This window comes from Gouania willdenowi, chromosome 13 (assembly GCF_900634775.1).
Source record: "Gouania willdenowi chromosome 13, fGouWil2.1, whole genome shotgun sequence".
Lineage (NCBI taxonomy): Eukaryota > Metazoa > Chordata > Actinopteri > Blenniiformes > Gobiesocidae > Gouania > Gouania willdenowi.
In genome coordinates this window covers 15,333,562-15,357,234 of record NC_041056.1, presented here as the reverse complement: position 1 = coordinate 15,357,234, position 23,673 = coordinate 15,333,562, and the positions used below count along the sequence as shown (strand labels likewise).

General features: G+C 37.2%; 1 protein-coding gene across 1 annotated transcript; it reads left to right on the top strand.

Annotated features, from left to right (window-relative positions):
* The first annotated feature begins 9,596 nt into the window (after window positions 1-9,596).
* Window positions 9,597-22,411, top strand: egln2 (egl-9 family hypoxia-inducible factor 2). Its single transcript, XM_028465388.1, has 6 exons — window positions 9,597-9,870; window positions 10,452-11,790; window positions 17,870-17,989; window positions 18,113-18,249; window positions 20,179-20,246; window positions 20,341-22,411. Exons 2-6 carry the CDS (start codon window positions 10,645-10,647, stop codon window positions 20,391-20,393), a joined length of 1,524 nt encoding a protein of 507 aa, XP_028321189.1. The 5' UTR covers window positions 9,597-9,870; window positions 10,452-10,644; the 3' UTR covers window positions 20,394-22,411.
* Window positions 22,412-23,673: the final 1,262 nt, after the last annotated feature.

Sequence of the window (23,673 nt, the reverse complement as noted above, 5' to 3'; positions counted from 1 at the left end):
TTGCCACTTCCTGGTTTAACAAACAAAGCACGTGGAGCAATGGGTGAGAAACACTTATAACTAATAATGCATTTGTTTTTACATTAAAACCTTACAAACAGTTTAGAAGGCACGGGGTAGCCCCGTGACAGTCCCCCAACAGTGAGTCTAACTGAGGATGGGAAACACTTATTCCAGCCTCCTTCGTGGTGTTCTAATAGGGTTTCACATGACAAAAAGAAACAAAGAGAACACACCTAGTTAGATGTTTTTGTGTGAATTTAGGAGTTCTTGATCATTAAAAAAAAAATGAAAATTGTGAAGCAATTTGCCTCAAATCTTTTGTTTTTTGTAATGTTTTTTTGTATCGCATTTGCAAATTGTTCGAAATAAAACAGTAAAATCAATATTTATGAATTACAATCATAAAATGCATCATGTGTATAAATAATGAATCACATGATAGCCATCATTCTATTAGGTTAAATGCCTTCCACTAATGCTGCTTTTAATTGCGTTGCAGGATCTCATGGTTGTTATACCTAGTTTTGAATTAATTAACATCTTAAACTAAGTGCGGCCCACAGTTTTTCTCGCAGACAAACCGATGAAAATATTTGCAATACTAGGATGTTGATGAAAATTATACAAGAAAAACCTAAATGTGGAAAACACTGATTGTGAAGACACACGTGTCCATTAAGCGCTAATAGCAGAGTGATCAACTCAACTAATAGACATGATGAGTGTGTAAACTCTTTGTGTCAGAGATAAGTGAGGTGGTGGAGGACAGAGTTACCAAAATAAAATACCTCTTTCAATGAAGACATACAAAAACAGCCCAACAAGTACAAAAGCAATGAAAAGTACTAACTCAAAAAAAGAAGAAGAAAAAAACACAAAAAAAAACGTGAATCCCTTTCCAGGAGACAAAACTAGATAACTAAAACAACAGATAATATTACAGCCAAAACTACTAAGGCTGACGTATTAGAAACTAAATAAAATCCCAACTGCATCACAGTTAAGAGTGAACCGCAGAAACTAAACCACTGCACCACAAATTCACTTGACCTGAACATGAAAAATAAAACACAAAACTGAAGCTAAAATGAACAGAAAACCACCAGCAGTTACAGATGATGACATGCTGCTGTTGTTGTTTGTGCTTGATATCAGTAACAGGAGAAAATGGAGGGAGAGAGAGAGTGTGACAAAGTCAGGGATGGGAGGAGGAGATGTGTATACGTGCAGAGCTGCACTCATCTGTGTTACTGGGAGATTCCAACAAGCTGCAGTTAGAGCATTGACCTTGCTGTCCTTCTATCAACCAGTCAGCAAACAAATCATTTACCAACATTAAAACACCAACGATGAACGGATGAGTTTTGAAAGAAAAACACACAAGGATGCAAACATATTTAAATACTTTTAGTTTATATAATTGTTCAGTACGGTATTATGTTTAGTGCACAGCAGTGTAAGTCATTATATAGAATGTGTGTATACAGGATGTTCTGCTCACTGCAGCAGGTGTGGAGAACCGCTCGCCTTCATACTTGTTTTTTCCTTTACATTCTTTTTGATGTCCTGCATGGAGACTAGAATTATTTCTGTGACTTGTTTTCTTTGCCTCAAGGACAAAGACTTGGTCACATAAACACCTCATAACTGTTATATCACTGCCTATATTTATTCAGTCAGTGTGGGTTTTTTTTGTGCTTTACAAAGAAACTATACAGTATGTGAAGGTTTAAAGAACATGTTTGGCAGTGAAAGAACGGATCATTTTTTATTTCTTTCATTGTTGTAACTTCAGGGGTTGCTCTAATGCAGAGGTGGACAACTTTTATCAGAGCGTGGGCCACAAAAATGTGCTTGTTTGATCGAAGGGCCACGTTATTCATGTCAGCATGTCAGAATAATGACCAATCTGAGCATTAACACAGGAAAAAAACAAGTCGCGAGTAATTTTGTGTTTTTCTTTCATTCTGTATGTGCATTTCTGTTTTCCCTTTGTATTTTTCCTGTAAAATGTATCTTTTTGGACTCATATTGTGTATTTCAGTTGTCATTTTGCATTTTTTTTGGTCTTTTTTGTGTATTTCTGTTATCATTTTGTTTGTTTGTTGTAGAATCATATTTTTCTGGTAATTTTTTTTGTCTTTTTGTGTACTTTTGTTGTCATTTTTTGTAATCCTATATGTTTTTTGAGTCATTTTGTGTATTTTCGTTGTCATTTGGAGCTTTTTGTGTATTTCTGTTGCCTTTTTCTTAATTTTTGTCATAGTTTTGTGTGTTTCTGGAGTATTTTGTGTTTTTCTTGTCTTTTAACGTAATTCTTTTAGTACATTTTAGTATGAGTATTTTAATATAATTTTGTGCATTTACTTTGGGAGCTGCATACGACTAGAATGAGGGCGGCATGTGGTCCCCGGGCACTCTAGTGAGTGTTAAGAGCGTTGTTTCTATTTTATTCTCAATTCTGCTTTTTGGAATTAAGGGATCTATGACTTAAATGCCTAACGTTGACCTTTGGCCCGTTTGAGAATCCTACGCACTATCACATGTTGTTTTTCTAGCTCACAGCCAATAAAATGTGACATCTTTATATCACAGCGTCAATATAGTGACTTTTCAATTTTTATCTGTACACTTGTATGACCTGTGTGTCACGCCTCAGCTTCATATGTCACTAAGATACTTAACAAATATACATTAGACCACCTAGAAACTAAACATTGCTCCAATGAACACCCTGAAACCAAACAAAATAAACCACATGTTAAGATCTCAAGATTATGATTAAATTAGATGCATTATCAATTTAAAAACTGGTGCTTTTACATTACTTGTCATTTACACTAAGAATTTCAAATTAGGAATAATGGATAAAATAGGAAACAATAATTTGGTTAATTTGGCAGCAACTTTACACCATTAAGGTGATCATATTTACACGGATAAAGGCAAGGCAAGTTACATTTGTATTTCATACACAATGCAATTCAATGCACTTTACATGATTATAAAGTGCAACAGAAAACATTTAACTGTTTAAAAATCAATAAGAACATTAAAATCAGCAGTAAAAACATTAAATCAACAATAATATGATACAAAATTTCCATCTCAGTCGTACGCAGTAGAGAAAAAAAAGTGTCTGATTTAAAACTGTTCACATTGGATGCAGATTAATCTTTATTCAATGTAAATGGAAACCTTGCATACGTGCGTCCCTGCTCATATGTGTAAAAGCATTGTGAGCTCATGGCGTGGCTGCTGAACCTGATCATATGGGTAGATCTGATGTAATCCAGTGCCTTAATCACTAGCCATGCTTTATAACAGCTAATATACCTAATTACCTCAAGCCAGGCTATTTTACCCCAAAATTAAGCTAAATTAAACATATTTTTTTTTACTCTTTTTACTCACATGGTGATGGTCAAAAACTTTACAATGATTGGCTTTTAACACCGTATGAAAACTATATACCCCTATTAGTACAAATGATTAGTACTTAACTTGAAGCTTCTAGATCAGTCTTTTTAAACCTTGGGGTCGTGACCCCATGTGGGGTTGCCTAAAATGTCTAGTAATTGATCAAAGTAATAACTGATTGAAAATATGTCTAGATTTTTTTTTTATTATTATTCTTTTTCAAATTTAAACACACAATCCTAAACAGCTGTATTCTATACTTTCACTTTGTCAAATGTAAATCTAGTTCTAATAAAATGTAGTATAAAATAATAAAATAGAAATATATAAAGTAAATCGCTTAGTACACTAATCTTTGCTACTCTTTATTTGTTTGTTTCTTTGGGGTCGCCAGAAATTTGTGATGGTCCAAAAAAATCTTGGGAACCACTGTTCTAGATGGAGGAGCCATTCATCCATGTATGTTTGTACCTCTTTATCCACATAGACAGGGCAGATAAAGCAAGATCTCTAGTCCACTAAAAGGGACTGACTCAAATTTATAAACATACTTTAACAAAAATTAGAGGTATAACAGGTAATGATGAACGAAGTGGTTCCAAGGAAAAGTTGTCAATCCACATAGCACAACCCAATGGCATCTCTGGGCTGCAAAACCACAGCCAACACTGGGCACCAGTTCTGAGCCCTGAACAATGCACCAACAATGGGCATGCATGATGTAGCATTAAAATTAGACGTGTGACTGTGCTGATTTCATATTTAGCTGCTGTCAGCGAGCCATGTCCTGCGCAGAACAATGACGCAGGTTATACGTGCATTGAATTCTATTTTTAGAAAAGTGCTGAGTGTGCTAGAACTGCACCAGATTTGGTACTGGGCATCATGGAAAAAGTCACTACAAGTGTGAAACAAGTTGAATTAGCAACTACGGTGCAACATTGACAACCCTCAGTTTAGGCAATATATATGCACACACTATTCAGACAGATTGTTTACCTCCGCCAAGGATGTAATGTCACTGGCGTAAGGGTTGGGGTTAATTACATTTTTCAGTTACAATTACATCTTCAATTATCCATGTTTAACTACTATTCACTTATGATTATAGTGACTGGCTTTTTTCCCAATTACAATTAAATTATGATTGTTTTATCCCCTGAAAGCAAATTACAATGATGTTCTCAATTACAAAAGTTCAATTACAATCAATCACAATTACTCAGTCTGAAATAAATTACCCCATTAAACATAGCCTACCTCTTGTGTTACCTTTCTGTTCTCTTATTATAACAGGTCGGTTTTGACCCATGTCTTAAATCAAAAGTAAAAAATACACTAAAAAAATAATATCTATCATCCAATTATTCATCTCTTGGTCACCTTGTTAGACTTCCTTTTCCAGGAAAATTAGGTGTGGGTGTCTGAGCCTTCTTTTTTTGTCCCCTTGATTTAATTTTTTTTTGTAAATAGTAAAATGATCCTCGAGAATCATATAAATAAATGAAAGTTTGTTGAGTTACCTGACCACAGATGTGATGCACCATGGCACCAGAGCATCTCACATCTATAGAATGTAAAAGCCAATCCTGATTTACTGTACATGGGCCAACACAGCAGACTTTTACATACAGTATGTAGACTGCCTAAACATTAGGTCTGATCTACTCCAATACCTACTACCTGTATGGGTGTGAAGATTCACTACAGGTTTCATTCACTACGGCACCTGAGCACTTCACACCTCTCAAAACAAGAGCCAATCCTGATTAACATGATGGGATTTACCTTGAGGTAAAACAGACAAGGATTACAGTTGAGCAACTGAGGTGTAAATTGCCTGAATAATGTTATTGGCTGCAAGAAAATCATCTTCTGCTTTTGAGAAGAAAAAAAAACTGTCAGTGTGTTTACCCTAACCCTAACCCGTCTAACCCTTACCACCTGTATGGGTGTGACGATTCACTGACAGGTAACTTGATATGAAACATGTTTTAATAATTGTTAACTACATGTGTTGTCAAGTTTTGCATTAAATTAAACTGTAATTGACAGATTTTATCAAATTTTCATGCCAATTACAATTACAAAGTCAACTCAATTATCTGAACTAAATTACAATTCAATTATGATTACAACAGCAACAGATTTTTAAAATTACAATTATTAAGCCTGAATTGTAATTAATTATCAATTACACAATTTTAATTTTAATTAACCAATACCCGGCTGTCGTTTATTTCAAAATTTTGGAGGGGAAGACATTTCTTCCCACCATTTGGAGTGTGAATGACCATGGTACAATGAGCATGATCACTGATCCAGATAAGAGGATATTTGGTGTTTGGCCAAGGTTTGCTTTTCCATGACTTTTGATAAACATAGCATATTGCTACAGTAACTAGAAGTCTCTAAATGAACCCAAACACTGTGGTACCAATTCAATGTATGTGGCACTGAAGAAGGACTGTTATGTATTAGGTGTATGAGGTCTATCTGGCAACACTGCTGTTGGAAGAAACAGGCATTGCAGTCCAGTGTGTTGGAGATAGATGGAATAGATACTTTGTAATGACTGTAGAACCGGCTCACACATAATCACACAGAGCTAACATCGCTGTAGTGTGTGCACTAGAGCACTTTTCCTTACACGTTCTCGTGCACACTAAACACACTGTAGATAAATCAGCCTTTATCGAGGGCCCATTGATTTGGCCCCTTCATTTTTTCAAATGTGAAAGTTTAAAATTCACGAAAAGGGCATAATTTGCATAACGTGAAACAGAATGTGATTAATATAAACACCTGTTACAACCTTTTACTTATTCCTGAATACATTATGATAGACATGATTATGGCCACAACTTCCTGTGTGATGTAATTGGTAGCAGTTAGTGATTATCAAATCATTATAAAAAGGCATACATTTGCCGTATCAATATACCGCTGTTCTATCCGTACGCAGCGGCCCTCATTGGCCAGTTTAGGTCATGTGACTAAGACCAACCTTAACCGTAAACCTAAACCTAACCCTAACACGCTACGTACGTGTACTTCGGTAAACATGCCAATAGCACCGGGGGTTGTCTGTACGGCGACGACAACCGTACGAATAGACACTTTCTTTTTTTTTTTTTTTTTTTTTTTTTTTGAACAATGTTTTTATTGATTTTCAGTAGCAGCATATAAAACACATCAACACGCACCATACTAATTGTTCAATCAAGTGCAAGCTGGTCTTTCAGCGTATACACATACAAAAAAGTAAATAATAACAGAAAAAAAAAATAAAAAATAAGTAAAATAAATAAGTAATACAAAAATAATAATAATAATAATAAGTCATCACACTCAATAACCATGCAGCAAAATATATTCTATTGTTGTCTTAGAAAGTCCATTAAGGGTGTCCACACCTCTTCAAATTCTTGTGCTTTGCCCCTAATTACATAGGTTAGCTTTTCTAATGTAACACACATTGCCATCTCTCTAATCCAGGATTGTGCAGAAGATACTTCAGTCTCTCTCCAAGACAGAGCCACCATCCTCCTGGCCTGCAGGAGGCCAAAGTTGATCAGAGTTTTACACTTGGAGTTAGAAGGAAAGTTATTTGGATATATCCCTAAGATACAAAGTTTTGCTAAGCAGGGTACCTGAATACCTGTGATTTTACTTAAAGTGTGGACAACCATTTTCCAAAAAGCTACCAACTTGGGACATTCCCATACACAATGAACTAAGGTACCTTTCTCAGTCAAACATTTTACACATGTATCTGGAATGCCAGGGGACCATTTACTAAGTTTCTCAGGAGTCATGTATGTCCTCATTAGCCACTTGAGTTGCAGTAGTTTCATTCGGGTATTAATGGTTTGTGATTGAGCTTTTAGACAAGCTGTCGCCCACTCAGTTTCTTCAATATCTTCCTTAATATCTAGGCTCCATGCCCTCCTTTTATCATGACTAGACTCCTTGTCGTATGAGACAAGTGCTGCATATATTATAGATATTTGCCGTTTCCCATGCATGTGTTTTAACACAATATCCTCGAGGTGGGACAGCGGTGGCTCGCATATAGCCTGGTGGTGCTTTGACGAGATGAAGTGCTTCAATTGTAAGTATTTAAAGAGGTGTTTTTTGGGCAGTGAGTGTTTAAAACAAAGTTCAATAAATGTTAGTAAAGTGCCCTGAACATACAAGTCTCCAATTTTTTGCACCCCCCTGTCGGCCCAAATCTGAAAGCCACCATCTGCCCTGCCAGGAGTAAACCGCGCATTACCCCAAATGGGTGAAAATTGAGAGATGGGGGGTGTATCACCAATATGTCTATGGGCTTTAAACCATATATCAATAGAGTTTTTAAGGAAAGGATTTGTTGTTGTTTTTTTTAAGATTTTAAAATCTGCTGAATATAGATATAGGTTTAATGGCAGCTTAGATATTGATGCCTGTTCAATATAAACCCATGCTGGAGGGGATTGTTTAACAAAATAAAACATAGTACTGCGTAGCTGAGCGGCCCAGTAATACCACTTTAAACTGGGCATTTGTAAACCGCCCCTATCATATGGCATATACAATAAGCTAAGTCTGAGTCTAGATTTTCTGTTGTTCCAGATGAATCTACAAAATACACGATTAATTTCTTTAAAAAAAATAGACACTTTCTTAAAGAAATTTCTTAGAACAACAAACCGATACTGCCGGTTACCGGTAATCTATGTATTTTGCTTATTTTTGTGAGCTATTTTGTATCGTAATTGAACATTAGTTACTTGTCAATTATGAGCACATATCCTATACCCAGGGTTCTTATTGTGAAAGATTAAAAGTGGACGTTGCTCATCGTTACTGTGTGTGTGCCATTTGACTCTATGTAGCAATTTGCAGAGTTAAGACATCAGTTTAACCTTAAAACGGAAATATGTCTATTTATGTATATTGGCAGGAACTGGATCCCAAAATGATCAATGGGTGACATGTTTCGTGAGTATGCTGGATAAATGACCTTGCCAAAACAACTAGGATGTTTTCAGCTTCCAGGAATTGTGAGAAAGAAAGGAAAATTAACAAATAAAGTGTCCGTCTAAATTATAAAAACTATAGAAATCAATCTATTCAGGAGACACTAAATCAGAGTTTTTCAACCTTGGGCTCAGGACCTCATGCAGGGTCGCCAGGGGTTTAATTGTGGTCACCTGAAATTTCTGAAAAATTTAAATTTATTTTTGAAATGTTTAAATTCTTCATCTTTTTTTTTTTTTTTATGAAAACAAAACAATCTTTAAAAAAAATGTTTTTCTATATTTTCACTTTGTAAAATATAAATGTAGTTCAACAAAAATGCAGTTCAAAATCAAGAACCACTGCACTAATGTGTTACAATTTATAAACCAGTAATCAGATCAAAGTTATTCATCCAAATCACTGAGTTATTATTTATGTCATTTTTCTCACATATGCGACAAGTCATGTTTGTTACATACTCAGGCAAAATATGACAGGTACATATGGACAAAATATGTCTGGTCTTTATTTATTTTAAGTATTATGATAAGTAAAGTCAAGAAAGACTGTCTTTATATTTAAAAAAAAAAAAAAGTATGTTATTATAGTAATAATTTGTCAGGAGATACATTGTTGACGTTACTGTTAAAAGTACACTTCTAATAAAGTGAGTATTAGAAAAACCAGTTGTCGTTTTTATGTTGAGATGGTGGGAGGTGTTGTAGGCAGCTGCTGAATATACTTTATAAACATAAAGTAACTTGTAATTTAATGTAAAGCACTTTGAGTGTCTATGAAAAGTGCGATATAAAATCCAATGCGTTATTATTATTATTATTATTATAATTCACCAGTAACAGTTACTTTTAGAATGAATTAATCAGTGAACTAACAAAAGGTAAGTTAATCTTTAAAGGAGTGAACAGTAATCACATTATTTTTTCAAAGTAACTGTGGCAACACTGATCGTTATTGTGATCTCATTATCGTTGCTCGTATTGCAGTCTGTCTTCCCAGCCCTAATAACCTTAATTATACATGGCGTTGTTGTCCCACTACACAGGCCATTGTGATTTAAATTTCTCTGTTGTGGTATGGGGGGGGGGGGGGGGGGGGTCTGTCTATAGCAGAAGGCGGTCACATTGTGTGTGTGCGTGTGTGTGTAAATGACAGCGGGCTGTGGGTGGAGGGGCAGCGGCACAGGCACAGGCTGGAGCCGCTCATTGACTCCGGAGCAGCGGCGTGTTTTCTGGGCTCCAGCCTGAGGACCTTATGTGACTCCGAGCATCGCACCGCTGCTCTGCGGAGGCTTCGCCAGCCACCGTCATGTTATTTATAACCCAGCACAGAGGCTGGACGGGGCAATCCCGGAAATAACATGCGTACTCTCAACCTGTCACGTACGCTCGTGGAGGATTTGCTTTGCTGTGGCTGCCGTAGGTAAGAGCGGCGACAGCGTCATTACTCACAATTATACCTCACTTTGTTTGGCCCACATTCATAGAAACAAGTGAAGTCAACACCATGAGATGCTTGTTTGAACATGTAATGTTAATAGAATGCGTAGCTTTCAGGCTGAAGGTTGTAAGTTGGCGATATATGACCACTAGGGCTACATTTGGAAACAGATTTACGTATTTCTTTTCTTTCTTTTTTTTTTAAATTAAAATATAGTTTTGTCTGATATTTAATTTTATTTAGATTTTGTGTGAAAATTAATTTGAGGCCACAAATGATTATTATTACTATTTATTATGTCATGTTTGGGGCTCCGTATGAAAGTAACTAATAAAGTGAGTTGTTTTTTGTTTTTTTTAACTTTGATAATTATCCTCAATATTTCTGATCAGATCAACCTGTTTTATATTTAAGTTTACTGACCCTTAAGTGTTTATAATCAAGGATATATATATATATATATATATATATATATATACACACACACACACACACACACACACACACATTGGTGACACCAGAAGTAGTGACAGGGATAAAGTATGCCCTTTTACACTCCGCAGAAATCACCCAGCCTGGATATGTTTGTGAAACAGACGCAAACCAACGAAGGTCTTTACAAGAAGAGTTTAAACTGGGATTAATGGGATAGACTCAGGACGAGTTGACATGAGACTGCATAAGTGGAAAGCATAGTTCTTAGAAAATGAGGCGCGGACGTGGAGTACGTGCTCATCCACCACATGACGAGATGAAATGGAGAGTTTGGGGCGGACGGAGCTTTTAAATCAAAGCTCCTCCCGCGGATCTGTCGCAGCGTTGAGCTCACAGCAGAGACGGACTGAGGAGCAGCAGCAGATCAGTGCAGACATGGGGCTCAAAGGATTCTACACACCGCCTGGTCCAACGGCCACAGAGCTTCTGGCGGATCTAGCCTCTCAGGCCAACTCCCCCGGCATCGCTACACACACAAAGCAGCACAAAACCGGCGTACCGCTGTGCAGGGGCCGGCTGGTGTCTCCATCTGACACTGTGGAGGGCAACCAAGCAGGCGCAGTGGCTCAAACACCAACTGGTGCAGGGGTGTCTGTGCAAAGTGGTGGCCCAGTGTACCCACTCACCACCAGAGCCTGTCGGGTAGAGGATGTGGACCATGAAAACAACCCTTTGGTGATGAGGAGGATCAATGGGGACCTGAAATCCAGACAGCAACAGAAGAGGAGAGGTGGGGATAACTGGGACTTAGGCTCAGAAACTCTTACTGGCCCTGTAAAGGGCTTACCAGCAGGGTTAGGGAACTCTAAAGATGTCGTCTTTGCTTCAGGAGACTCTGATTTTAAGCGGAGAAGGTTGTCAGATGGAGGTGGTGCCACCAGATTTCCAGAGACACCCAGAATGGCCCTATTGGTCCCCCACATTGTGGGACCTGTGAACTGTAAAAACACTTTTTCTAACAACCCAACTACACCCTTCATCCCCCCTGCTAACCTGACTAATGGGGGTCGACAAGCCTCCTCGGGGCCACCAGCTCTTCCCAACGCCATGACAGCCCCAGCTGGAGCTGGATGGTCAGCTGAAAGCATATCCCAGCAGTGCATCATCCCCTGTTTGAAGTACTATGGGATCTGCGTCAAAGACAACTTTCTGGGCTCTCAGCTGGGTGACAGGGTCCTGGGGGAGGTGGAGGCTCTGAACCACAGTGGGAAGTTACGCGATGGTCAGCTGGTGAGCCAGAAGAGTATTTCCTCACGAAACATCAGGGGTGACCAGATCGCCTGGATTGAGGGGAAAGAGCCTGGATGTGAGAGCATCAGGGCTCTGATGACCCGCATTGATGAGGCTGTCATGTGCAGCGCTGCCAATGGACAGCTGGGGAATTGTATCATCAATGGCCGCACAAAGGTGAGAGCAAGGAAACATGTAGAGTTAAGGGAGGCACATAACGACAGAGACATGAGTTGATAGAGGGTTCATTGAGAGGCATTATGGAAAAAGACTACTCCAGTGGTTCCCAAGCTTTATTGTTGAAGAATAAATCCACCCCTTTCCTGACAATGCACGCCCTCAGTTTTGGAACCACTAGACTACTCCATGCACTTTAACCCTAAAGATTTAAGAACCCTTTATATTTAAATACATCTAGTAAATCTTCAGTAGCACTAATGTGGAAAGTTCAAAATGTCGCAGCTGTGCTTTGTTTTATGTCAGCATAACACAGCATTACATGTTCAAACACTTTGGTCCTTTGAACCTCAAAGATACAGGTTGCACCCGTACGACTGGGGAAGCATGAACAATGAGATTGCTGCAGCAGTGTTTGGCTGACCCTTTCTAGTCTGTTGTGCTTTATCTTTTGTGTCATAATGTCACCATGAGGGCACGAAACACAAACACACACTAGGTAAGATTTGAAGACGAGTTATGGAAATTTCAGGCTTGTTAGTTCAAGACGGAAATACAAGTTGTGATTGGTTTAACCTGACTTTAAGAAAAACAATAACTTTTCTGCTTTTACCATCTCTGCATGGCTTTGGTATTTTGTGCGTGTAGGAATTTTGTTTGTGTTTCTAAATCTTATCCTTAACCATGCGAATTACCACCACAAAAACATTGTTATATAGAAGCTGCGTGTGTGTGTGTGTGCGTGCGTACGTGTGTGCGCTCTCTGTTACGTTGTGTTTGGATAAGATGGCTTGTTCTTACCCTGGCAGCTGTAAGTTAACTATTAAATGTTAGTCTAGACAGTTTCCCAATATGTTATCAGTCTTTCGGTTGTCCATTATGTTCAACAAGGGTTAAAAAATGACACCTTCAGATTATTCAAGCTTCAATTAATTGGAGAGTTCAAGATTTTTTTGTTTTCTTTTTACAAAGGAATACAGTAGTTAGAATATGAGAGTCGTTGGTGTAATGACTGTAAAAGCTGTTCTGTTTGACAGCTTTGAACTGTCAATGACTTTTTCATGTGTCATTGCTGATGTGTGTATATATATATATATATATATATATATATATATATTCTTTATTTCCTGATTAGCTAATGCGGCCGGGCTAATTTTGCAAGCAACCATTTTGTGGTCGAGATATTCTGCTTCATTTAATGGACTTGAGGAAGCTAAATTGTATTTTTAACTTTATTTGGAGCTTTTTAAACATCCGCTCTCCAGATTGCATAAAAGACATGGCTCTGATAAGGAGGGTGAATGACCAGAAAGTGATCAAATCTATATAACAGTTGTTAGATGCAATGACTAGCTCAGAATCACAATCATAAATACTTTATAGGCGTGTCCCGATCCGATATTGGATATCGGTGCGATATTAGCCTGAAAACAAATACCGGATTCATATTTCCAGATTTTCCGATTTTTTGTTTTATTTATTTATTCAATTAATTTTTTATTTATTTTATTCTATTGTAGAGTACTGCAGATATTATGTTGAAGGTTAAAATGTATGTAACCAATTGGATAATAATAAATGGGTCAGTTTTTCTCATACCTACTCTTGCTGACTATTGGTCTCTGTTTGAGTGACATCACTTGATCAAGCCTTTTCTAACATTGCACACTTCAAAATAAGTCAGTATTATTTTTTTATTAAAGAAAAGTGAGAGGATAAAAGGTTGTATCGGGACATCCCTAATACTTTGTTTATCCCTGGGGGAATTTACTTGTGTTACAGAGGATCAAGAAATATTACAAATAAAGATACTAAACACTAAACAAAGAAAGAGAAAGAAAATCATACATATTTAAGTAAAAGAGAAAGGAAAACATATCTTATCTGTTTAGTACACTACATAGCACCTTGCCCTTGTTGACACGTAAACCATTTACAGGATCTTGAGCAGATGTTTGATTTGCTGTATGTCGGCAGCCTTTGCTCTCCAAACGTCGGGTTAACTGTGTTGTGGGAAGAAACAATAGCAGATGAGTCAATCTCATGCAAGCACGGTAATGTGAAGATAATGTGTATCAGAAAATATGGAAGTTCAAAGTTGTCTTTGGAGGAATTGCCAGAAAAGTTTTGAAAATCTGAGACAATTTAAGTTTCAGCTTTCTTCCAAATGGTCTGAGAAACAGCATTCAGATGTTAAAAGTACAGTAAATTATAGATCAATAGAAGGAGTCCATCGTGTCAACATTTTTCCCCTCGTTGAATTATTTTCTGTGGTCCTTCGTGCACCATGAGCTTCTTGTTTTATGAGCTGTTATCACGTAACTGACTCTTAATACTCTTCGTTGCTCTCACCAGTAACTAAACTCCCTTTTCCTACATTGAATGTTAAGTGGCAATTCTTTCTCACCCATTTAAACTGTCCTAATGAGCCAATGCAGAACAAGAGTTTATTTAACTTTTTCCTCCACTTGTGTTTTTTTTTTGTCTTTTTATCTGACCTCCTTTCATTTTCCACTGCCTTTTTTCTCAGCCTCCTATTTGCCACTTGGATGTAATTTTCCAAAGCGTTACCATGGTAACAAACCCATACAAAGTGGAGCGAGGGCAGAAATGTGGAAAATAGTTCCTCAGCAGCACATTATCGCCTTTAAAATCTTTGTCGCTGTTTTAAGCCTGTGTAGGAAGATGTTGATAGTAATCGAATACCATACATTTACTCTGTAAACCTTTTTTTTTAAGTCTTAGCATCTGAAAGCATAGAGACGCAAGAAGCAGGTAGTTTTAAACCGAAAAAAATTATTGAAGGAATGGATTGGTGAGGGGGGGGAGAAAAAGGCTTATGCGGCGGAAGATGCAGCATCATAACTGTGTCTGCTGCAGCAACCCGTCCTTCAAAGCCCCTCTGAGCTCAGCAGTGCATTAGTGCAGGCACATGGCTGGTGCCTATAGACAGCATGCACATTTCAGCTAGTTAGGTTGAATTGATGGACAGGCAAGCCTAAATGAATCCACTTTGATTCAAGAATTCTCAGTGTAATAATATTTACTTCAGTTATCTCCTCATTAGTGGTTTCATAATGAAATCAACCTTCTACTTGTCCTTTATACAGTTATTCATCCTGTTTAGGGTTGCACAGTGGGGTCCAAAGCATATTTTCTCACATCTATTTGGTTTCTCGCTTCTCTTTGCTCACTTTGTCATTGTATTACAGGAAATATTCCTACCTAATGTTCTCCTATAGAACTGCCGTACTCAGTCCCTAGCTGGATGTCCTGCTAAAAAACAAGGTAATAACATCAGTGTATTAATGAGAACAACTGGCAAACAGATGGTGCCATTTGGGCCATACATTTAGGCATGATCCCATTCCTAGATTAAAAACCTTAAAGCTAATAAGACCGTGCCAGGCAAGCTCAGGGATTGGTCATCGTGCATATGAATGTGTTGAACATTTTTACCTCAGGCTGGGCTTTTGTTGTCTAATAGCATATTGTGTTAGTGTTTGATATAAGTTTTTTTTTTTTTTTTTTTTTTGCTGCAATCAAGGCTTCGAGTTGATCTAATACACGCCCTAAATAATAATAAATGTTCGTAACTGACCTATTAGTTTAATGTGCTAATAGACATTTTTTTACTGTTTAATGCTGCAAGTGACAAGAAATGTTAAAACAAATGTATTTGTATTAGATTTTTTTTTTTTTTACGACCTAGGTGAATATCTGTTTCTATATTTTTCTATTTAAAATATATAAGCACCTAAGCCATGATTAAAGTGTTGCTCTCCTTTGTATTTTATAGTAAACAAGATCCTCTCTGCTCTGAAAGGCATGTATCTCTTCCACACAAGAGTATCCGCTGTTATCGCTGTTGTAGCAGATTGACAACAGAAGGTATTGGGTTAGCATGACACTGACGACAGTGTGCTGCTGCCGCTGCACGCAGACGCAACTCGTGATGCTACTGCAGGTCAAACAGAGATACATTGTAAAGTGTGTTTGTTGTCATACATTCTAAAAAAAAAAAGTATTACGACAGAGAAATAGCTGTAGTGTTGTTTTTCAGACAAAGAAATATCACTGCTTAATATCAACATTGATTTGGACTTAAACTAAAATAAGTCACTATTATTGAATAAAATAACGGTAAAGCTGCATTACTCAAGTGTTTTTGTGGGTGGATGAGGTCAAGTAACTTGAGTACAGCACATACTCTAGTGAGAATAGTCATTAGTCACAACAGCCTCCACGTGTTACCAATTTCAGAGTGATGACTGCATTATCTACACACACACACGAATTGCGATCAGTTGACATTCTGTAGCATTTACTGCAAACACTGCTGTGTTTGTCAGTTTTATGGTTTGCTGCCTGGTCGTTTATGTCTCTTCAGTTTGGTCATCTTGACGCAGAGCCCAATCAGCAGTTAGGACTTGGATAAAAAGGTCTCAAGAGGTTAATGATCTCCAACTGTGAGCGTTGGCCTGTAACGGACAATAACTAGCAAAGCCACTTAGACTTGACTGTGCACTAAGAGGGCAGCATGCGCTCTGTGTTTCACACAGCACCAGAACAGCTCCTTTTTATCCTGGATATTAATGTGGGCCTGCTTGGGTCAACACTGAAACGATAGAGCAGTAATGCAGAACCTGTTAATGGTGAAGGATAGGATCCTAAAGCTGAGCTGAGGTGTCTACACTACATCTTACCATGCAGAACAAGACAAAGCAATAAAGTCGGGAGATATATAGCAGCTATCATTATACTGAGTTGTCTGTAAAGTTTCTCTCCTGCAGCAAATTTTGATCAGTGAGCCAGTTCAACTAAAATAAAACTCCTTACTGAAGACGGATTAGACTCAATAAAGCCGGAAGATAGAGTTTGGATATGACCCCAGCCTCACACATCAGCATGCTGCTCCTGCTCTGACACACATTTGAAACTGAAACTGCCTGGCACTATGTCGGTTGTTTCTTTTTTTAAATATTATATAGTTCTGTGTGTAGTTTACATTTTACAGTCCTATGGCATCATGGTGGCTCTGGTCTGGAATGTGCACAGACTGAAAGGATTTTAGGTAAATCTTGTTTCCTAGCGTACTCCCCAGAGAAGGCAGTGCTGTATTACAGCTATAAGCGTTCATCAAATACCACCTTGAGACCATTGCTTGAAAACGTATCAGTAGATCATTTTGTAGCTAAACTTCTGCCTGTTCTGCTGCATTTCTGTATTGTGCTCCACATACAAGATATTACTAAAACAACACATCTTTAGTTAATTTCTATTAAATACAGTTCTTTAGTTAAATTGTTCACCAACCACACATACACACTTTTCCAAGAGATTATGCTCCCATCAGAGCTTCTTTCTTCAAACTATTTAATAGAGAGGTAAATGCATGGCTTTTAGAAAACCAGAAAAACACTCACCTCTGATTGTATGTATGTTGTATGAATGAGATTTATTCACAAATATATCTTGCTGTATGAGTGACTTGTATGACTGAGTTGAATTCCATCTGGAAGTTTTATTGTATCTGTTAGTGATCTTAAAACGCTATTTATAATGATTGTAATTTAATTTTTTAACCAGGTAGAATGTACTGAACTGTATATATCGAATCTTGACTTGAGGTCGACCGATATCGGATTTTCAAAGGCCGATGCAGATACCGATTTAAAAAAAAAAAAATTAAAAAATTAAAAATGCAACTGATGGCCAATATACTTTTTTTTAAAGCACATTGATTATGAAAGACAATTGAAACACTCATATGATATAAATGTATATATTAGAAATTTAAATAAATACACCACCACCACTTATTTATTGAACTTTAAATATACCCGTATACAACCAAGTAAAACAAAAAGTACAGGACGGGTAAGTAGCAGTAAAGCACAATAACAATATACAATGTGCAAGTATTTGGTTTGACCTATTTCTGTCTTTTTATAGTTAGTATAGTATAACATGCAAACTCCACACAGATGGGACGAAATGAACCACCGTCTTCTATCTGAGATGCAGCGTTCCTCATCTGCATAACTAATGATCTCGTTTTTTTTGCTGTTTTTTTCAGGCCATGGTCGCCTGTTACCCTGGAAACGGTGCAGGTTATGTCCGCCATGTTGACAATCCTAATGGAGATGGACGCTGCATCACATGTATTTACTATCTAAATAAAAACTGGGATGTCAAGGTAAACCAACTAATTTATTCATTCAACAAAGATTTTTTAATCTTTGAACTCACTTTGCTGCTGTTAGCATGTGCACCATGCTGTAGTGATAGCTTTGTGGTTCTTGCACGTTTGTGTTTGCAGACACATGGAGGGCTCCTGCAGATCTACCCAGAGGGCAAAAACGTGGTGGCCAACATTGAACCTCTGTTTGACCGACTGCTCGTTTTTTGGTCGGATCGCAGGAACCCGCACGAAGTCAAGCCAGCCTACGCTACTCGGTTTGTCCCTTTTTTACTTTTGACAGTATTTTTTAATCAGACGACTCAGAGTAGCAATCACACCTGCTCACCCTGTATGTTTAACATCATTTAGAGCAGGGGTTCTCAACCTTTGGGTCGCTCGACACTGGGAGGGGGTCGCCAGATGCCTTTAAGAAACAAATTTGAGCCCATTTTTGCTCATTTTTACCCTTTTTTTGCAACTAAACCAAACTTGCCATATTTAACCCTGTTTTCTTCAGTTTTTCTTGCCATGTTTTTTGCTCCTTTTAAAGAATTTTTGCTACATTACTCCCATTTCTGCCACTTCTCCATCAAATTTCAAGGCCTTTTCTGCACATCTTTTCCACTTTTAGACATTTTCGGCACGTATAAACCCTTTCCACCACTTTTACCACCTAATGTCACATGTGTTGACCCACTATTGTCACTTTTAACCTCTTTTCATCATATTTCATACTTACTTTTGCCAAGTTAACCACATCCACGAATTGTCATGGCCATTATTTGCCAGTTTAAATTAATTGTTCCTACTTTTTTCTGCCACTTTTAAGCCCATATCAACACTTTGAACCCTTTTTTACCACTTTTTATGTCTGTTTTTTGCTACTCCGATTTGCAACTTTTGACCAGTTTTTGAGGTTTTTAAAATCCCATTTTACCACCTTTTCCACCATTTTTGGTCACTTTTAACCCATTTTATTTCTGATTAAAACAATGATTTACATATTTAAGATGACTATATTCTATGGAACAAATAATAGTATATTTCCTGGATAACAGTGGATATTATTCAGATCAGTAAATTAATGTGGTTATCACAGATTCATAGAACAATGGACAATCATGTTGCTGACTTTATGGATGGGCCCCAAACATCTCTCCCCTTTATTCTCCCTTATAGATGGTCCTGTCTCCACATGACTCTTCTTCAATGTTCATGTCTGTGTTTAACCACCTTCAGGTACAGTGGGGGTCCCGGTCTCTGGCACCTTTATTTTGGGGGTCGTGGGCTGAAAAGGTTGAGAACCACTGATTTAGAGAACTCTATACTTAAAAACTTTACTGTAATTAATACTATTAGGTTGTTGGTTATTGGATTTCTAAAAATATTTTTACCATCACAAGTATTCCACCTCTCTACATGCACTGGTAGACTATCACACACTCTTTTACTCTGGTCGTTGTTTGGCTGCTGGGGGGCGAGGTGGGGCCAGGGGCAGGAAGCGTGTGTTTCCTGGGGAGGTCGGCGTGAGGGACAGAAGAGGAAGGTTCGATTGCAGGACTAGTGCTGAACAGACAAACACGAGAGACAGGAATAAACAACACAGCTCTGCAGGAGAGATGAGACGCTGTGGTCATTAACATTCTGTTGCCTGGGATCATATCGCATACACTCTGTGTACACTTCAGTGATTAAACAATAGGTCATGTTGATGATATTTATGTATATTTTTTGATTCGTTTAAGAGAAATACACATTTACTAATCCTACTGTCACAGTTGCAATAAGGTTCTGTGATGGTGAAACGTCACATTAGCATATTCAGGTCAGCTTCAAACATTTCTGCAAATTTTACAAATGTCTTTCCATAAAAAGAAATTCTGTTTTAAAAGGTTTCTGAGAACACATAGGGTGAAATGAAGAGTCGAATATTTTATTAGCTGGGACGAAAACAGGAAAGATAACTTAGTTTAGTTTGAAAGAGGCACATCTGCCCAGGTGTGAACCACTAAGTTGCCACTAATTACCTCTATAATGCAATATATCTTATTATATCAAGTCATCATTGCAGTTTACATTGATGTTTCTTTCATTTATGCCTAAGTTGCCCAGAGAGCCCTACTTCTCATTCAAAGTTATATAATTTGTCCAAAAAGATGTTTTTTTTGGTTGTATTTTAATGTATGTCCTGGTTTGTTTTGCAGCTACGCCATCACTGTCTGGTATTTTGATGCCAAAGAGAGAGCAGAGGCTAAAGAAAAATACAAACTAGGTAAACTCAATCCTAACCTTTTCATTTAATCTCATCTGATGCTGTTTCACATTATGCTAATTTCATTTTTTTTCTCTATTATTCGTCTCCATAGCAACAGGGCAGAAAGGTGTTCAAGTGCCCGTCAGTCAAAACAGCAGGACATAAACCTCATCCAGTCACTGGAGATCATTCTCTAAGTATTACTATGTGCCTTCTCGGACTTCTCCAGGACGCTAAAGGGAGACATAGTGACCGTGGTCACTGCTCCAGGTTCACATCACATTACATCACATCACATCACATCACATCACATCACATCACATCACATCACATCACATCACATCACATCACATCACATCACATCACATCACATCACATTACATTACATTACATTACATTACATCACATTACATTACATTACATCACCGGCTGGGATGTCACATTCCTCCTCTCCTGGATTGCTGCAAATCAAGCTATCGTCATGCTAACAATGAGGGACATTGGACTGGGATGTATAGAAAAGGTGAGACATTAGGGCTGGAGGTAAATAAATTTGTTGAATCACCTTCAAACAAGGTAAACTGAATAACGGACTTCCTGGGGTTCATTTGTGACATATTGAGACAACAATGGAGCAACATGGCTGAAAGGAAAGGATGTTAGTCCCTCCTCGTCTGCTTTTGTTTAGTCATCCTGAGTGTTTGATGTGGGCAACTTTGTGGTTCTCACACTTTTTCTTGACGCGTCTCCTTTATTTACATCAAACATGATATTTAATATAATTTCCATGTCACTACTGAAGCAGTGTATGTTTACATGATGTAGGCTTAGTACAAAGATGGATTGCTAACATGATCTTAGCGAAGAAGCAAATATTTATTCTAATTATTCCTAAATACCAACGCGATGCTGAAAACGTCTTACTGTTTTTTAATAACAAAAAAAAGTTTACAGGTAACTTTTTTCCATCGTTCACTCGCTGAGTCATCTTTCGAGCTGATGATAAACAATAGTATTGTATTTCGTTTTCCTCTATTACCAACTGAGCACAGTGCGTCTGTGTATAATATACATTAAGGCTATGCTTGCTTCCTGCTTCTCCATTCAATCAATCACATCAAGATTAGAAATGAGTTTATAATTGCTGCTTTTTATGTTTTTGCCCCAAAACAATGCATTTATGCATCGGGCGTATCAATGGGTTATCAGCACCCCCCCAGTTTGAGAAATGACACATAACTGTCTTTACTTCATCAACCCTAAACACCCCAGTCCTCCATCCCTGCTTGAGGAGAACTCCACACACTGGTTTGACTCTTGTTTATGGCACAGCAGGTAATGTTTAGCCGTGCAGAAGCTTTCTCTAGAAAAACAATTAGAAATCAATGCAACAAGAAAGCTTCAAAATCCAGCATGAGGATTGAAACCTTTGTTTTTTTTTGTGAAGGATTGTAAAGACCGAACCAAGAATGCACAAAGCTTTTCTTTGTGCATGTGTTGCTGTGCTGTGCTCTGCGTGCGACCGACGCACACACACACACACATCGTTCACATCTAAGGCAGGAGATTAGCTGCATGGTGACGGGGGACAAAACAGGGTTTTAAAAGTGTGTTTTTCTTACGGTGTGTGTGTTTATAGTTACAGGTGTGGATTTGTGGGTCGGCTCTTATCTCATTCATTAATAGATTGAGATAATATCACCTGTAAGGAGGCCGTTAACAAACCCAAGTGAAAACGGTCGCACTAAGAATAAACGTGACTAACCTTGGTTAGCCTGTAACGTGAACAGACTCAGCGTTTATGTACACTGTACAGAAGTTGCAAGGTGAGCCTAAAGCCTTCTCGTGTGTGCGTGCGTGCATGTGTGTGTGTTGGGGAAGAACTAGTTGTGTGTTAAAGTGTACTTTGCACATGTATGACTTATTCCAGTATTTTGAAGAGAGACACAGATGTCGTCTTGAGTGTATGTTGGATTTATGTAAGAGACGGTTGTTTTCTAAAGCACTTTATTGTTGAAAATGTTGTGTATGAGAGATAAGATAAATATGTAAATCAACATGTAGATTTCTGCTTTTCATGCTGTTGTTATTCCGATTATTTGAATGCAATAGAAACTAAAGACAATGGAAACTGCTTCTTATTTTGTATTTAATTAAAAGTGGTTGGGTTGTTGTAGACCAAACCTGTTGTAATTTTTTTTTATTTTTTTTAAGGGAAAACAAAAAGCTTGATTATTTTTGTCTTTATTTTTCATGTGATATAAGACCAAGAGAGCATCACTTGACACATGTTTAAAGAAATAAGAAGTCTGGCTTTATCATGTCACAAAAAAAAAAAAATCTAAACACACAAACAATAAAATAAAGAGTGGAATGTGAAATATCAAATTGTAAATATTGTCTTTTTTTCTGCGGCAATGCAGGGTTTCACAACCATATTTATGAAGTTATTGTTGACATCTCATAGGTTCATATGATAAGCGCAGGTCCAATGAATGTATTCAGCCAAAATAAACTGGATTCACTCGAGCTTTTACTTCTTTCACATTGTTTTATTTTGAGAGTTATGTCATTTCTCTTTTTCTCGATGTTGTCGGCTTTAGCAAAGCCTCAGCATTAGCATCAGGTGAAAACCATCAAATAAAATGGAAGGAAACGGACACAAAAGTGCTATAATGATGAAATAATTGCCGTCTCCCAAACCTTTCTCTTCAATGTGATTTTATATCAAAGAAAATATTTTAACTTTTAACATTGTAAAAATATTTTTAATCGATTCAATCTGAATGAAAACATTTCAACTTGTATTTTACCTTATTTAATTAATAATAAATTATATTAGTTAATTATTGTGAATCAATATTTTAACATTTCAGTGTTTTTAACTTAACTATTTATCAGACATTCATTTCAACCATCATTGAAAATGTTTTTGTTTCCAGATATTTTAAACTCATTTTCCATCCTTTTGACATTTTATTTAAACTATAGAATGTAACATTACTTGTTTAACTGTGAATTAGTTCATCTGTAATGTGTTGCCGTCAAATTTTACTTTTCAGGGTTTTTATTTTTATTTAGTTATTTACTTTATTATTATTATTATTATTATTATTATTATTATTATTATTATTAATACAATTAAGCCATTGTTTTTGTTTTTTCAAACTTTTCAAATTAAATCAAAACCCATTAGTAGCACTCCTGTTCCCCAGCCTCTGATTTATGTTATGAAGATATTTACAATTTGGAATAATTTACAGTTAATTAGATTTTATTGCTGCTGGACTAGAAGATACACTGGCATGTGTAGAGCAACAAGAAGTCACCGTGTGTATGGCTATTAATAAACCAGCAGCAGTTTGTGACATGATACAGCCCAGGCATCTGACACACAGTGAAACGTATTAAAATATTAATAAAAATATTTGTGGTATGAGGGTGA

What these genes read in the sequence shown, in the direction of transcription:
- egln2 (XM_028465388.1), top strand. Translation starts at nt 10,645, where the DNA reads ATGGAGAGTTTGGGGCGGACGGAGCTTTTAAATCAAAGCTCCTCCCGC. An exon ending in TCATCAATGGCCGCACAAAG is followed by an intron (nt 11,791 to 17,869) that starts GTGAGAGCAAGG and finishes TGTTTTTTTCAG; the next exon opens with GCCATGGTCGCCTGTTACCC. An exon ending in AAGCCAGCCTACGCTACTCG is followed by an intron (nt 18,250 to 20,178) that starts GTTTGTCCCTTT and finishes TTTGTTTTGCAG; the next exon opens with CTACGCCATCACTGTCTGGT.